Below are 14885 nucleotides of genomic sequence, written 5' to 3'. Positions count from 1 at the left end.
TGCCTGCCTCCCTCTAAGTGTCAGTCTGTATGATCCTAGGTCATTAAACTGGACATTGATCATTAACATCACTGCAATACTTGACATAATTGTGCAATATTCTGTGTTTTCAGTTTAATTTATTGATATTTATTCATAATTCTATTACTGTTATGCAATATCCACCGTCTCATAATCATCTAATAAGCTACACTTAACTTGACAGTACATGCACTATTACTTATTACTTATATTATTACATTGTATTATACCGTACATACTTATCAACCTCTAAATCCACTTTGGTACTTACACTTATTTTAGCTTTTATACTTTATATCCACTTGTACTTATCCTACCTGTATTATAGTGTATTATATTTTGATTTGTTTAGAACTTCTCTTCCTGTGTGCACTGACGTGATATTGTTTTTATTTTGTAATGTTTGGTGATGTGTTGTATGGATGCTCGTGATGTTCTGTCCAGAGCTAACCAAAAAAAAGTTCAACTCCTCCCTTTTCCCCAGTGTTGTTGAGCCTATATCAAAATAAAAGCTTTGGCACACATCGAAGCTTTGCTTTCACATGCACATACACCTCATGGTAAGAAAAAGAAATGAGCTTGATTTGTGGTGTGTGCTGTACTGGTCCCTGGGGTGAGGACTGAGATAGAAGTGTCAGATCACTGGGGATGAACTGATCCTGGCACAGGATCAAGGCCGTAAGTACTTCACATTTCCTCCAGATGAAGAACATGCAGAGACACAGAAAATACCACACAGCTTCCAGGCACACAGTGGCAGGAATGTGCCAGTGTGGAAACTGGAAACTGAACTGAATAAACTGTGCTTTGTATATGAACATCTAAACATCTACTTAATTAAACAACAACTGATGTAACAGAGAGGCCTTTTGATACTGATTTGTGTACTAAGCTGACTGTGACCTTTACATTTAATCAGTCCAGGTGTTTCTTCGCATGAAGTCAGTTTTGCTACTTTACATATCTGTTTGAACTGGAAAAGTTTGAAATGTGAGTAACACAGTACCAACTCTGATACATGCTGACGCTGCATCCACACTGAACATGCCTTGCATGATGATGTTAAGACTTGCCCTGCATTCTCCCTGAATGTCATGTAGCCATAGGCTAAGTGCCAGAAGAACACAGTGCAGAGGAGTTTTTCCACTGGAAACTGTACACAGTCAAGTCAAGTCAATTTTATTTATACAGCCCAATATCAAAAATCACAATTTGTCTAAAGGGGGCTTTACAATCTGTACAGCATACGACACCCTCTGTTTGTATGGGGATAAACTCCCCAAAAAAACCTTTAAACAGAGAAAATAGTGGAGGAAACCTCAGGAAGAGCAACAGAGGAGGGATCCCTCTCCCAGGACGGACAGACATGCAGTAGATGTCATGTGTACAGAATAGATTCACAATAGAAAATCATAGTAGCCTTATGATGACAAAATGTAGATTGTAAAACATAAGTGAAGAGGATGGATCTAGTAGGACAGGTGACAGCAGGTGAAGTAGGATCTGAGCCACACCACCTCCTCTCCACCATAGAGACCTGGAAAGAGGACAGGCCACACAAACACAGAAGAGGACACCACCATTCCCACAGAGAGGAGTATGGAAGCCTAAAGGGGACAATATTCAAATGATAATGTAAACTTGAAAATGAAAATGTAATTCCACACTAGCATTATAATTTTCTACATGTGTATGTGTTATTTGAGTAAAAATCATAATGCAATAATCCAATTTCCATTTCCACATACTTGTACGGGCATTCTATGACCATATTAAAATGAAAATGGAAAAGCTGTTTGACATTTAATTTTCAAAGGTGTACCCCGCTGTACAGTGGACAATATTCAAATGTTAATTCAAATTTGAAAATGAAAATGCAATATAAACAATGTAACCTGATTTTCCATTTATGCAAGCAACATTTAAGTCAAAGTGAAAATGAAAATTTTCAAATAGCACTTCAGAGGGAAAACCAGAAAATATTTTCTCCTTAAAATATGATCTCTGTGATGCTGCAAATGGAGCTGCAGAGATGCAAGAAACATTTAAAGTATCATCATCATCATCATCATCATCATCATCATCATGTTTCACCAAAACCAGTGAATAAAGTTCTAAAAGTTCTGTGTGTTTGAACAGTAATCCAGGACTCAGTGAGGCCCGGCCGCCTTCTCGCCTTTCTGCCACAAGCGGACTACGCACATGAGCAAAGCAGCAGATTCAAGCAAGCGACGTCCTAACTGAAGACCCGCCTTGATGAGAGCACTGACAGATTACATTTCCATTTTCATTTGACCCCAAAAGAGCACGGTGACATGTAACTGGAAAGACTGGGGGCGTGTTTGGCTCACTGCGTTTGAATACTGTCCACTGTACAGCAGCTTGAGTCTTTGAAAATGAAATGTCAAATGCAGTTTTCATTTTCAAATTGTTAGAACATTTCATTTTCACTTTGACTCAAACAACAACATGCATAAGTGGAAATTATAATGTTATTGTGGAATCACATTTTCATTTTTAAAGTTTACATTATCATTTGAATATAATCCCCTATAGGCTTCCATAGAGGAGAAACAAAGAAACAAACACACAGAGGGAGAGAGAGCCATGATAACATGTAAACTGGGAAGAGAGGGAGAGAAGAGGAGAGGCTGAATCTCCTGGGGGAGAGATGCACAACCTCTCTTTATCACTGTCAGTGATGATAGCTTTCAGCTTCCTCTCATCCTCTTCTCTGTCTCTGCCTCCACACTGTCCAGTTCCATCCCCACCACACAGCTGGCCTTCCTCACCAGCTTGCCCAGTTTGTGGGCACCACAAGTCCTGATGCCACCTCCCCAGCCCACCACAGGAAAGAAGATAACACTGGCCACTACCGACTGGTAGAACATCCGTAGCAGCCTAGTGCACATGTTGAAGGACCTGAGCCTCGGCAGAAAGAACAGCCTGCTCTGTCCCTTACTGTAGAGGGCCTCAGTGTTGTCTGACTAGTCCAATTTTTTTGTTGAGGTGCACCCCTAGGAACTTGTAGGTGTCCACCATCTCTAGCCCTCTCTCCTTATGGCGAGAGGGGTGGCGGGCCTTTTGCTGCGCCAGACGTCCACCACCAGCTTCTTAATTTCCCCGATGTTGAGCTGTAGGTAGTTGCTGTTGCACCATCCTATGAAGTTCTCGACTAGGTCTCAGTACTCCCCCTCCTTATCATCTGTGATACAGCCGACAATGGAGGAGTCATCTTCTGTGAGTGGCACGTTCCCGAGTCGAAGCAGAAGTCAGAGGAGTAGAGGGTGAACAGAAACGGTGACAGTACAGTTCCTTGGGCCAGTGTTGCTCGTGACCACGTCTGACAGGCAGCCTTGGAGCCTGACATACTGCAGTCTGTCGGTGAGGTAGTCTGTAATCCCAGCCACAAGGTGTAACATTCCTGTTTTATTTTGACACTAACCTCTCCTGCCGTTTCAGTCCCTGCCCCTGTGTCGTTCCTGGCCCTAATTACCTACACCTGCACCCAATTACCTGCCCCTGGGTTCTCCCTCAGCGAGCCCCTTATATATACTCCCTGTGTTCACTGCTCATTGCCACTGACTGACTTCCTGTGTATGACTGCCTGGCTCTTCAGTAAAGACTTGCCTTTTTTTTTCAGCTTTACTCTGTGTCCTGTGCTTTTCTCTGCTTCTGAGTCCCTGTTCTAACTGGAGTCATTACATAAGCTCCTGGTCCACCTGCATCACAGAGAGCCTGCCAGCCAGCTGGAGTGGCCAGACGGTGTTGAAAGCACTGGAGAAGTCAAGAGTACCTGGATGGTGTACTCATAACTGTCAAAAAGTTGAGTGTGGAACGCTGGACGCTTCTCACGCTCAATGTTCACCATCTTGGCTTCGTAGCGGAAGGGGAGGGACCACCAAACTTGTGAAAATGGCTGCCGCAGTTGTGGTTGCTCCGGTAAACACAGCACTATACACATGTAAGTTATACATGTGGGTTTTTTTTCACTAAGTACCACTATGCTGTTGTCGGATAGAAGCCAACAGCATAGTCTGATTTTTGCGGGGCATCTGACTCAGTGACAGGCAATAAGAATACCTGTATAGAAATAGCCAATCTTCTCACTGATGGTCTGTTTTGTCTTTTATATAGGTCATATAGAGGTATTACATTGAGACTTAATAACCAGTTAAAAACTCCTTCTAGTTAGGTATCATCAAAGGCTGGTAGCCTACATCTCATTCTTTCACCAAACTGAAACAGAGATAAGAGGGGACAATTCTAACAAGCCATTCTGATCTGTAATGTCATGTCCAAAGCATACGAAAAAAAATGCATTTTTCATATGAAATTAAAGCTCTATATTTGACTTTGGATCTCATTCAGGTATTTATGCTAAATGTCGCCTTGGTATAGTATTGTCAGGAGGAGAGGCCAGCAATACAGTCACTGTAGTGGTTCATGAAATTATTATTAGTAGTATATTATACCATTTTCTTTTTTTATTCCTTTATGATTTTTACTGTTGGAAAGCTCATGCTGAGCATAACTAATTGTGAGAATTACGACAGCAACTGAATCTGGGACACACGAGTTTTACGACACTTCATTGCTTCTTACGGCACAACATGGCGCTACACTGATCAGCTCAGTGAAGGAATGAGGCGTTGAGCTGAAGACTGCTTGCTTTCCCCCTCTCTTTTCGCTCAGAGAGTTCCATATATCCGCGCAGTGTAGCCGCAGCTCTCCGCTGTGCTCAGGCAGAATTAGTGAGCAGCAGGTGTGGGTTTGTGGCGTGAAATGGCGGCGCAGGGAGGCATCCTGTTCCAGGAGAAGGTCAGCAGGCTGCTCAGTAGACAGAACGGAAAACCCGTACTCAAACCCAACAGGACTCTGGCTTTGAGAGATGCTGTGGCTAACCGCAAACTGAAGAAAGGAGGTATGAATAAAAGACTGTGTGACTGCTTGGTCTCTTCCGAGGTTTGTAGCCTCTCATGTAGGGTGACTTGCATAAGGTCAGCAGTAGAGACACATGGAAAACGGGGCTAGCTCTGTGCTATTTCAGTGCTACTATTACTTACAGATTTAAATGCACAAGAGTAAACAACTAACAATTTTCTATTTGCTGAAAATAATGAAACAAAGTCCAGTCTCAGATATGGGACTGACAGGAAGGCTGTTTGTTCAGTATTTTAAAGCTCATATTGATGCTCAAATGTTGTAGTTAACTGACAATACCTGAACACTATTTGTATATTTTGGTGTTTGTAATACAAATGACTCAGTGACAGCAACCTGAATTTATGATTGGATGGTCAGTGGGCAACATGCAGCACAGGCGTTGAAACAGGGCCAACATTTATGCTTGTAGCTTCAGTGTCGCATACAAAGATAGGACATTTGTGTGTCAGTCTCTCAGACTGTGTGAAACCTTACTGTTGAAAATATTCCTGCACATATTTTAATTACGCAAACACAATATATTTCTACAGCTGCAAAACTTTTTTTACAAAGTCACATTCAGATACGTGCATGCAACTTTTTTTCACATGCACACAAAAGGTGATATGAAAGCCTTATAGCATTTAACAAGCAGCATGTGGGCCATATGTGATTCACCTTCGTCCGACTGGTCATCCGTTTGCGTGTCTTCCACCACGGCTTCAACAGAGAAGGCCGGCCTGTGACCCGGCGTCAACGGATCGATCCAGACTGTCAAACGGCCGCTGCTCTGCCGGTCGGAGCTCAACCAATCAGAAATTTTCAGCGCTTCAAGCCCCACCCTGAAAGTTCCTGTAGTTTTGGAAAGTACTACGCCCCCAATCAGGGACCCTTTTTGAGGGGTAAAATAGTGTTCCTGGAACTTAATTTAGACCCTGGTCCCTGCAGTGGAGTTCCTCCAAAGGTTCCTAGTCCCTGGGGGAAGTTCCTGCGGTGGAGGATTGTTGTTGAGGTCCAGATGACCCTGATGAAGTTAAGTTGTTCTTTAGACTACAAGTGTTGCTGGAGTTTTGACCTCTTCAAATGATCTTCCTTCTACATGCACCTTGGAAGTAGGTGAAGTTGTGCCAGGAATCCGTAGTCTATTATTGAAGTCCTCTCAGGATCCAAACCAGTTAGTCTGACAAAAGTCAAGTAAACTTGGCTAGTTTTCTACAGAAAATTTAGCTCACATTTATTAAGATATAATCATCACATCTAAAAGTGGCATAACATGTAAGTTACACAGAGTGGTGAGTCTTAACAAACCCATCTTTGACCAAGCGTAAATACAGACATGGGCTTGCAGAGAACATATCAACCAGACAATAGCCAAAATGTCTTTTACAGATTTAACGTTAAATAACTACAGCTGCGTAACAGTGACACTTGTAAGGTGAAATCAACAGGCAGCTTAAATCTTTCACTTCCTACAACTCGATAACACACTGGTAATTATGTAAATCATTTTGGTATTAAGGGGTAAACATGAACCATTTTCTCCACAGAGGCCACCTGTATCACAGAGATGTCCGTCCTGATGGCCTGTTGGAAGCAGAACAACTTTGTGGATGGTCTGTGCTCTAATGAGATGAATGCCTTCTACACTTGTGTTGAGAAGGCTCAGGTATGTTCCCGTACACAGCAACACGACTGACACCTGAACTGGTTTGTGCTGTAAGATGACGTGCGTGTTCAATTTAAAATTGTAGCAGCAACTAAAACACTGTATTCTCTGGGCAGATATTATTGTCGGCATATTAATAAAAATTCCACATCTGGGGAACAATGTCCATCCACTTTGACTGCGTTTGAGCACCAAGCATCATTGATGCAAACGCAGAGATCGCCTCCTCTCGTCTTAATGGAGTCTTGTGTTCTTTCAACAAGCTCCGCCCCTCAAGTGCTTTAGCTTCATCCGGGTTGTTGTGATGCAGCCAGGTCTCAGTAAAGATGAGGGCACGGCAGTCTCTTGATTTCCCGTTGTTGAGTTAGCCTGAGTCTTATCTATTTTACATTAGCCAGGAGTAGACTGGGTAATGGGACAGCCTTAGGTCCGACCTGGGTTAGCTTAGCTCTTGTGCCGCCTTTCTTTCCTCTCTTTCTGTGTCGGTCACACCGCTTGTGGCGGCGTTTGGTCCGGCTGGTCTGGTTGTCAGTACGGGAGATGCCGTGAGCAGTGATCGTCTCAAGGTCCACTGCATTTAATCCAGTCCCTGCACTACCTTCTCTGATGTTGATGAGTGTATCACTATCATAAGTAATACGTGCTTCAGTAATGAAAGCGAGAAAATAACCAAAATGTAGTGAAGTTTGAGGGAGCTACTTGCCGCTTCATCTACAGCAACCGTTGGCATGGTTGTAGCTCCCAAGGTTGCGCCAGGCAGTAGCAGCTCATTCATATTGTTACCTTTTTTAGGTAGGTAATGGACCTTAGGTGAATGAACAGTTGAAGACAATACGATTTTTATCATTGTAGCACACCATGTGGTGTGGGTTATACCACTCTTCTATAGACTGCTCTGCTGTCTCCTTTGGCACTCAAATTGCATAGCCAGCTTGTTCCAGTTTTATTTCAGCACAGTGTGCTGCTGCGCTCTCTGCTACTTGGGCGCTTTTCTCTGCTTCTGAGGTTGGCTATGACAGCCTCCTTGGGTGCATGTAATTGGGGCATGTCCTTGACACGCAGGAGGGGTGTGGCATACCGCTGATTGCCATCAATGTCCACACTAACTGCACCATATCCTCTGGTTTCCCCTTTAGTTTGAGCTGTTCAGCAGCAGCCTGTAGTTGTTCTCTCAGAGCCATCGTCTAGGATGGCATACGTTTCCAGTTTATGCTGTCCGCTTTGCAGGACCACTCTGCTCACCTTTTTAATAGTCCCTCACTACTTCCAGCCCGAAGATCGAGGTACAAAACTTAATTTGTAGACTTGGCTGAGCTAGTCTTCACGTAATATTACCTGTCCTTCTTGATGGGACTGATAAGAATAATATTGCATGTCTGGCACTGTCAAGATAAATATTAGATACCATATCCTTTTTATCAAATATTATGAGAAAAATGTTCCATCCTTAAAAATTATAAAACAAGAAACCATTCAAAATATTATGTTGTGTTTATCTACAATAATTGTACTGAATATGCGTTTTATACTTTCATCTGATTGTAACTAATACTGTATAGTTGATCCTACTTATTTGTTCCAACAAATTGACTGCTTTATGGCAATATTACATTTTAATGTGATTTTTTTTTTTGTGTGTGATGATGAAGTACTTTGAGTCGTCAGGTATTTAATTTGCTGGATTAGCCCAAATCAGACATTCTTGTCTGTTTATTTGATCTATAAACATTTTTAGAGAAATCACTTTTCCCACTCACATATTGCTGTAAACCTGTCAGTCTGGAAAGTTGTGCTGGCCAAAAAGTGCAAAATGTTGCATTTCACAAAGCTAATTTATAAAAAGAATTAAGAAAAACAATGTTTCAGGAAACAAGTTAAAAGAACAGACAGCACAAAGACCTACAGTGGTGGAAGAAGTATTCCGATCATTTACTCAGGTAACAGTAGCAATACCACAACGTAAAAATATTCCATAAGTAAAAGTCCTGCATTGATCCTGACTGTATCAAAAGGAAAAGTACTCAGGTGCATGCAGAATGAGCCCTGTCAGTGTGAGATGATTATATATTATATTAATGGATTATTATTACTGAGACATTAACAACATCTAAGCCGCATTTTAATGTTGCAGCTGGTTAAAAAACTGTTGGTTAGTTAAACCTCTTAGCAAAGAATCATATTTTATAGGTTCATCAACTATTGTGTATGTGAAATATTAAACTCCAAAGTAACCAGCAGCTGTCAGATAAATGTAGTGCAGTATAAAGTACAATGTTTCCCTCTGAGATGGGGGCAAGTAATGTACAAGTACATCAAAATTGTACTTAAATACAGTACTTGAAGAAATGCACTTAGTTACATTCCACCACTGATGATAAACAAAATAGAAAATACAACATTTGAGAAAAATAATTGAAGTGGATAAACTGCCCTTTCAGAAAAGAAATTAGCAAAACAGGAGAACATTTCGATTTCAAAGAAGGAAGATAAATATTTGGATTATTAATCAATCACTGTTTGGATTATTATACGTGAAGAATATATTTTCCGACAGTGCACAGATTTGGTGCGACATTATTTATGCATCACTGAGACATTGGTTCCATCTGTGTGGGTGCGTCTAGCAGCTGGACTTGTTCTATTTCCGTATAGGATGTCAAATGTCAGTCTTCGATATAAATAAAGCAGAAAGGTAGAGGTGACCCAGTATGTAATGTGAAATATATTGAAGGCAGACAGGTAACGGTTATTACCTAAATGGCCCAGAACCAGATAATGATTCTATTGAAAAGCCAGTCATTGAAAAACCGAGGGTAAAATAGTTTGAAAGTAAAATTTAAGAACCTACTGAAGTTACTATTACATTGAAATGTATTACGTCGTTTAGTTGTTTTTTCCCCTCAGATGTACCACAAATAAGCTGTCGACCTACAGGAAAACCTGGGCCCTCCAACTGTTTCAGGTCACAGACTGAAAACAGGACATTTGGCCGATAACCTCCACTGATAACCTTTAAATATTTATTGTATTGATTTGACTTTTGATTTTATGTGATCCAATGTGTTTTTATGCCATTGCATATGACTAAGCTTTTTGACATGAGGAAAAATAAGCATTGATGTGGCAGGGCTCAGTACTTCTGCTAACTAGGCAGTCAGGATCAGGATGGTTTCTTTGGGCAAATACAAACGACTGACGATGTCCTCACTGCTGTATAGTTTCAATAGGTCAAACTGCGCTCTCGGGGCGCCCTGGTAGCTTACCTGGTAGAGTGCCCCCCCCCATGTACAAGCCTGTGTCCTTTCCCCAGCAGCACGGGTTCGAGTCGGGCCTGCATGTCATCCCCTCTCTCCCACATTTCCTGTCTCTCTTCAGCTGTTGCTTTTCAAATAAAGTCAAAAAGCCCCCAAAAAAATCATCTTTAAACTGCGCTCTCTAAAAACTCTTTCCCTTCTCACTACTCGCTCCACAAAACAGTTAACAAACCACTAATTATGAGCCATGTTTTCTTCTTTGGTGTCAGAAGCGCCATTTAGATATCAAGTTTGCTGACCTCATACAGAGTTTCCGAGTGGTGAAGCACACTTACCATACTGCCAATGTGCAAAAGTTCCCTAGTTGTACTTAATAAACACATTACTCTTTTAAAAGCACTGGTAACAAATCATCTTCCTCTTTCACAGGCTGCTATGAAGAATAAATCTGAACAGACCAGCATCCAGGGAGGACGTCTGCACCCAAAACAAGCCACAACCCTGCTGAAGAGATATCCCAACCTGCGCACTGAGATCTAGGAAGCAATCTTCTTAATGCATTAAGTTATACAGATTTAAAATGTGCAGGGTAAAAAGAGGCCATTGGACTGAGTCTTGGAGCTGGGTTTCATCATGTTAAGGTGTTGTCCAGACTTGTCAACTACTGTAAGATTCAACAACGGGATACCATATACATTTATTAAACAAATAACGCAAGGAGCAGAACACTGAAAAGGGTGACTTCAACACAAACGCACTGCACTACTCCTTCAGTACGTAACATCAGGTTTGCAAAGGCTATTCAATCATTTCATATTGGTGTGTAATATTCTGTAATGGTACAGCCTTCGTATTCACAACACACTGCGTTTTATGGTTTGACATATAATGTGACTTTCTCCTCGTGTCCTGAATTGGCTCTGTCTCTCAGAGTGGTCTCAGTCAGGGCAGAGATGGTATTAGTGAATGTAATGGAATTATTCCACTTGGGTTTCGTGACTCCTGAGCTTAATGTTATCACTGCACACTTAACTGCCTCGTCATTCCTGTGGAAGCTCAGATTGGTGGTTAACAGATGTTGAAATAAAATCAGCCTATAGGGTTACATAGATTACCAGTAAGCAAAGCTCAGTATGGTTGATATGGATATTCCTGAATGGATTTAAACCATTTTTTGTCATCTTTTATCTGTCATATTATTCATCAATTTCTTTCTGACTATGTCCCAGTTCCATTCTACATACTAATTCAAAGCAGGTTTTGGGTCTGTAGTGTGTTCACACTATAAAGTGACAAATTTAGTGACAAACTAAAAAACTGCAGATTGTAGTGTTGTGTTGATGTACAATATTCTCCCACAATGCAATCTACAAAGGAAATAGAGGAGCTGCTCAGGGCTGGGGAGAAAAACTAAATAATTGTTGAGAGACAGCTCCAGAAAGATCTTGGAGACAAAAGTATTAAATCTATGGAAAAACATTTTGTTTTCTCTTTGTAAACTTTAATTGACAGTGGAAGTCGCAGTTTGATTGATGTATTGGTACGTATGTTTTTGCACACACTGTATAATTTCATGTTGTACAAAAAAATAAAGCACATTGTTTTGTACATTCACAGTGAAAACTGTTCTATAACAATTATAGTACAAACTGTATGGAATATGGAATTAGGACACAACCCTTTATTTCTGTGCATTGAGCACCATTTTTAAATCAGAAAGTTCTGTTGGAATATGTGGTTAGATGCATGGATACTTAATTGTTAATGCATGACATGCATGACTGGGTCTAGCCCTTTATCTTTCCTCACTCTCTCTTAACTCACTCTTAACTGGTGCTCTGACCAGCATTCCAACACTCATTGTATGGGCATGTTACTACGACATTACACACATTTTCTAGTAATGGTTGGTAGTAGTATTTTAGATTAATGAATACTTGGTTGCACCAGGTCACAGTCTACCTTGTCAAAGATATGTTTTGTTGTTTAAAAGATCTGATAGTGTTAACATTATTTTGCTGATGGGAAGCTCTAATGTTTGAGACTTGACAGCTGACTGCCAAACAGCAGCCTTTTCAATGCAGGAAGTCTCCAAATTCATGTCATACCACAAGCACCATGTCTGTTTACAGTTTGTCTTCTGACTGTGACTTTCTAACAGGGCAGTTATTTGGATGAAGAGCTGTTGGATGTAGTGAATAGGCTAGATAAGTCAAAAACACCAAAGTATGGTCTTTAAAGAGGTATTCCAGTGATGTTGTATTACACTTCCATAAAGTTGGGGGACACAGAAGAGAGATTAAAAAAAGAATAGTCAAAAACAGCAGAGGCCGAGATATCCTGACTTTTAGTCCTTAGTGTGGGTCAAACTCCAAAAACACTGGATCTTACATTACATTCATTAGGTTAACTTTATTTACTACATATGTATCCTACATCCAACAAGATGTAAAGCACTGCTTTGAAGTTGTACTTTTTAAGAGAGAGAGGCTAGCATTACCCTCATGCTTCCAGTATTTGTGCTAAGCAAGGCTAAACTATATTCACTAGCTGCAAATAGTATACATAAAATTCATATTACTCCTCTTATCTGACTGGAAAAGCACGGATGTTTAAAGTTGTACTGTTCCTTTGATGGGTCATCCCTTTTTAATGACATCATTCCAATTTTAATTCTTTCCCACATTTCCTCACCAGGAAACCATGTTTTCTTGCAGTTAGTTTATTCCTGGCAGAAATATTGACATTTTGTTAATTTGGTTTCATGTTTTGTCTGAGGTACAGGAAGTGTTTTGTGCCATGTTTGCACCCACCATTGTCAGAATGCATTTGTTTTTTGCAGCGTCCCTGCTTATCGGTGCGTCATTATACAGAACCATTTCCCCACCCTGCTTATCACTTCCTCCCAAACATCTAGACCACAGAAGAAACTCCTCCACAGCAGCAATCACTCACTCACTGTTACCAAATTTAGTATGCTGTGATTTCTCATTATTATCTATGTAAACAATAGTTAATAAGTTAGTAAAAGTAGGCAATTAAACTGATGATCACCTCACACAAAACTAGAAGTCTGTATCTAATAATATTACATTATTAAGATGCATTCTGTGGTTCATAAAGTTGTTGTTCATTACAAGTTTATTTGATTCATTTGATACAGACCCTCCAAAATGATCAGTAAACAAGACATAAAGCTACTCAGTGATTGCCTTTGAAAACTACCTCAGGGCCTGGAGGGGCTTTCTGTTTGGGCCCGCTGTTGATACCTTGTTTGAATTTAGTCACAGAAAATCCTCAGCTGTTACAGGGTTGTTCAGCGGTAATTGTGAAAATGTTACCATTTCCTGAGTCAAGGGGCATCTGAGACCTCTGCCCCAAGAGGCACACTGAATAGTTTTGATGTTACAATCAAGATCAAGCTTTGTAATTATCTGTGTTTAACTGTTCAGTGGTTGCCATGTGAAAGTGACTGATGTGCTGACTGACGGGACAATTTCCATCACTAGAAATAAGAAATGACAATGAGGAAAATAAGATATCAGGGGAACTGCAAGGAAAGCAGACAAGAGGGGGCACACTGCAGCAGGCTGAGACTGAAGCTGAGGCCAACAAGGAATACAGCAACGCAGAAATCACAGAAATAGAAGAAAATGATTAACTGAGCACGCACACACTAGAAACCTCTTCTGAAGAAGAATTGTTCATCAGAAACTACACACCATCACAAGCCAAGCTTCGTCTGAAGAAAAGAACGATCAGCAGGAGAAAATCACAAGCAACCTCAGGTGAGGACACGCCTACTAGAGAGATAGGAAAATGTATCAACAAATAGCAGAGAGAAGTTACTCACCAGGCCACAAGGACAGAATGAATTACGAGGAAAAGGAAAAAGGTAGAAAGAATTTCAGCAGAGAGAAACAAACAAACAGACAAAAAGAAAGACTCTAAAGGATGGGTGTTGCTGCAACCTGGGGACAGCCAGAACCAAGTGGAGATGGACTGGAAGAATCAGCAAGAGGCCAGCCAGAACCAAATGGAGATGGACTGGACAGAAGCCATTCAGTAGATATCCAATGGGAGACACAGGGAACACCAACAAAGAACTCCTCAGACTGGAAGAACCTACATGCACTGAAAGCAGAAGAAAGAAGACTCAATGCTGAATGGAAAAGAGTCCTGGAAGATGTTGACAGGGTAACAACAAACAGTCAACAAAGAATGAGGGTGCAACTGGACGGCATAATGACAACAGAAGATCCTGTGGCTACAGAGTGACATCAGCAACTGGAAAGCATAAACAGACGAATATCGGATGTTGTGGATGCACAAAGGCAGCAGCTGAGAGAAATGGAAACAAGAACAGGAATGGAGCTGAGAAGTGGCAGAAAAGTGGGAGGAACTGGCTACAAAGTACTATGGACAACAAAGAGCATGCTGCCAGTGGGTATAGACAACAGCAAACGTATGTGCCCCATAATAACTAAAGCACAAGGGCAGCACCAATATGTTCCCTGGTCCTTTATGGATATGGTGGGGCTGGCAGGTAGACTTCCAGATCTCACTGAAGGGGCAAACAAATGGATTACTGCACTAGAGGAAAGCACGACAGGAGTGACACTAAAGCCTTGCTCATGCATGTAACTGGAAAAATATGACTGAAGAAATCTTCTGCGCAGCAAACCTGCAGTTGGTGGTAGCTGAGAACACAGCTGACGGCGTGGGCTTTGGTGGACACTGCAGCATGGTATGGGCTGAATTAAGAAAGCAGTATCCAGAGAAAATGGACCCCTCCAGTTTGGATGCAGAAACGCTAAAAGACAGTGAATGCCCTGTTTCTACATGTTTTTCAGAGGAAATGGACAGATAAAACAGGAAGTGCTTGGAACGACACCACACAGAGCCTGTTCAAGGTGATGGTGAAAAAGGCCATGCCACAAGAAGTAGAGAAACGATTGGACAACGTCATGGGGCTCATGAAGATGGAGTGGCCACTGTTTTCAGAACATATAGTGCAC

The 14885-nt window shown here is 41.2% G+C and overlaps 1 protein-coding gene across 1 annotated transcript; it reads left to right on the top strand.

Annotated features, from left to right (window-relative positions):
- Window positions 1-4603: 4603 nt before the first annotated feature.
- chchd1 (coiled-coil-helix-coiled-coil-helix domain containing 1) lies at window positions 4604-11481 on the top strand. Its single transcript, XM_044213046.1, has 3 exons — window positions 4604-4945; window positions 6495-6613; window positions 10297-11481. Exons 1-3 carry the CDS (start codon window positions 4807-4809, stop codon window positions 10405-10407), a joined length of 369 nt encoding a protein of 122 aa, XP_044068981.1. The 5' UTR covers window positions 4604-4806; the 3' UTR covers window positions 10408-11481.
- Window positions 11482-14885: the final 3404 nt, after the last annotated feature.

This window comes from Siniperca chuatsi, linkage group LG11, assembly GCF_020085105.1.
Source record: "Siniperca chuatsi isolate FFG_IHB_CAS linkage group LG11, ASM2008510v1, whole genome shotgun sequence".
Lineage (NCBI taxonomy): Eukaryota > Metazoa > Chordata > Actinopteri > Centrarchiformes > Sinipercidae > Siniperca > Siniperca chuatsi.
The sequence above is the reverse complement of the archived record's forward strand: the minus strand, read 5'-3'. Positions and strand labels throughout refer to the sequence as shown.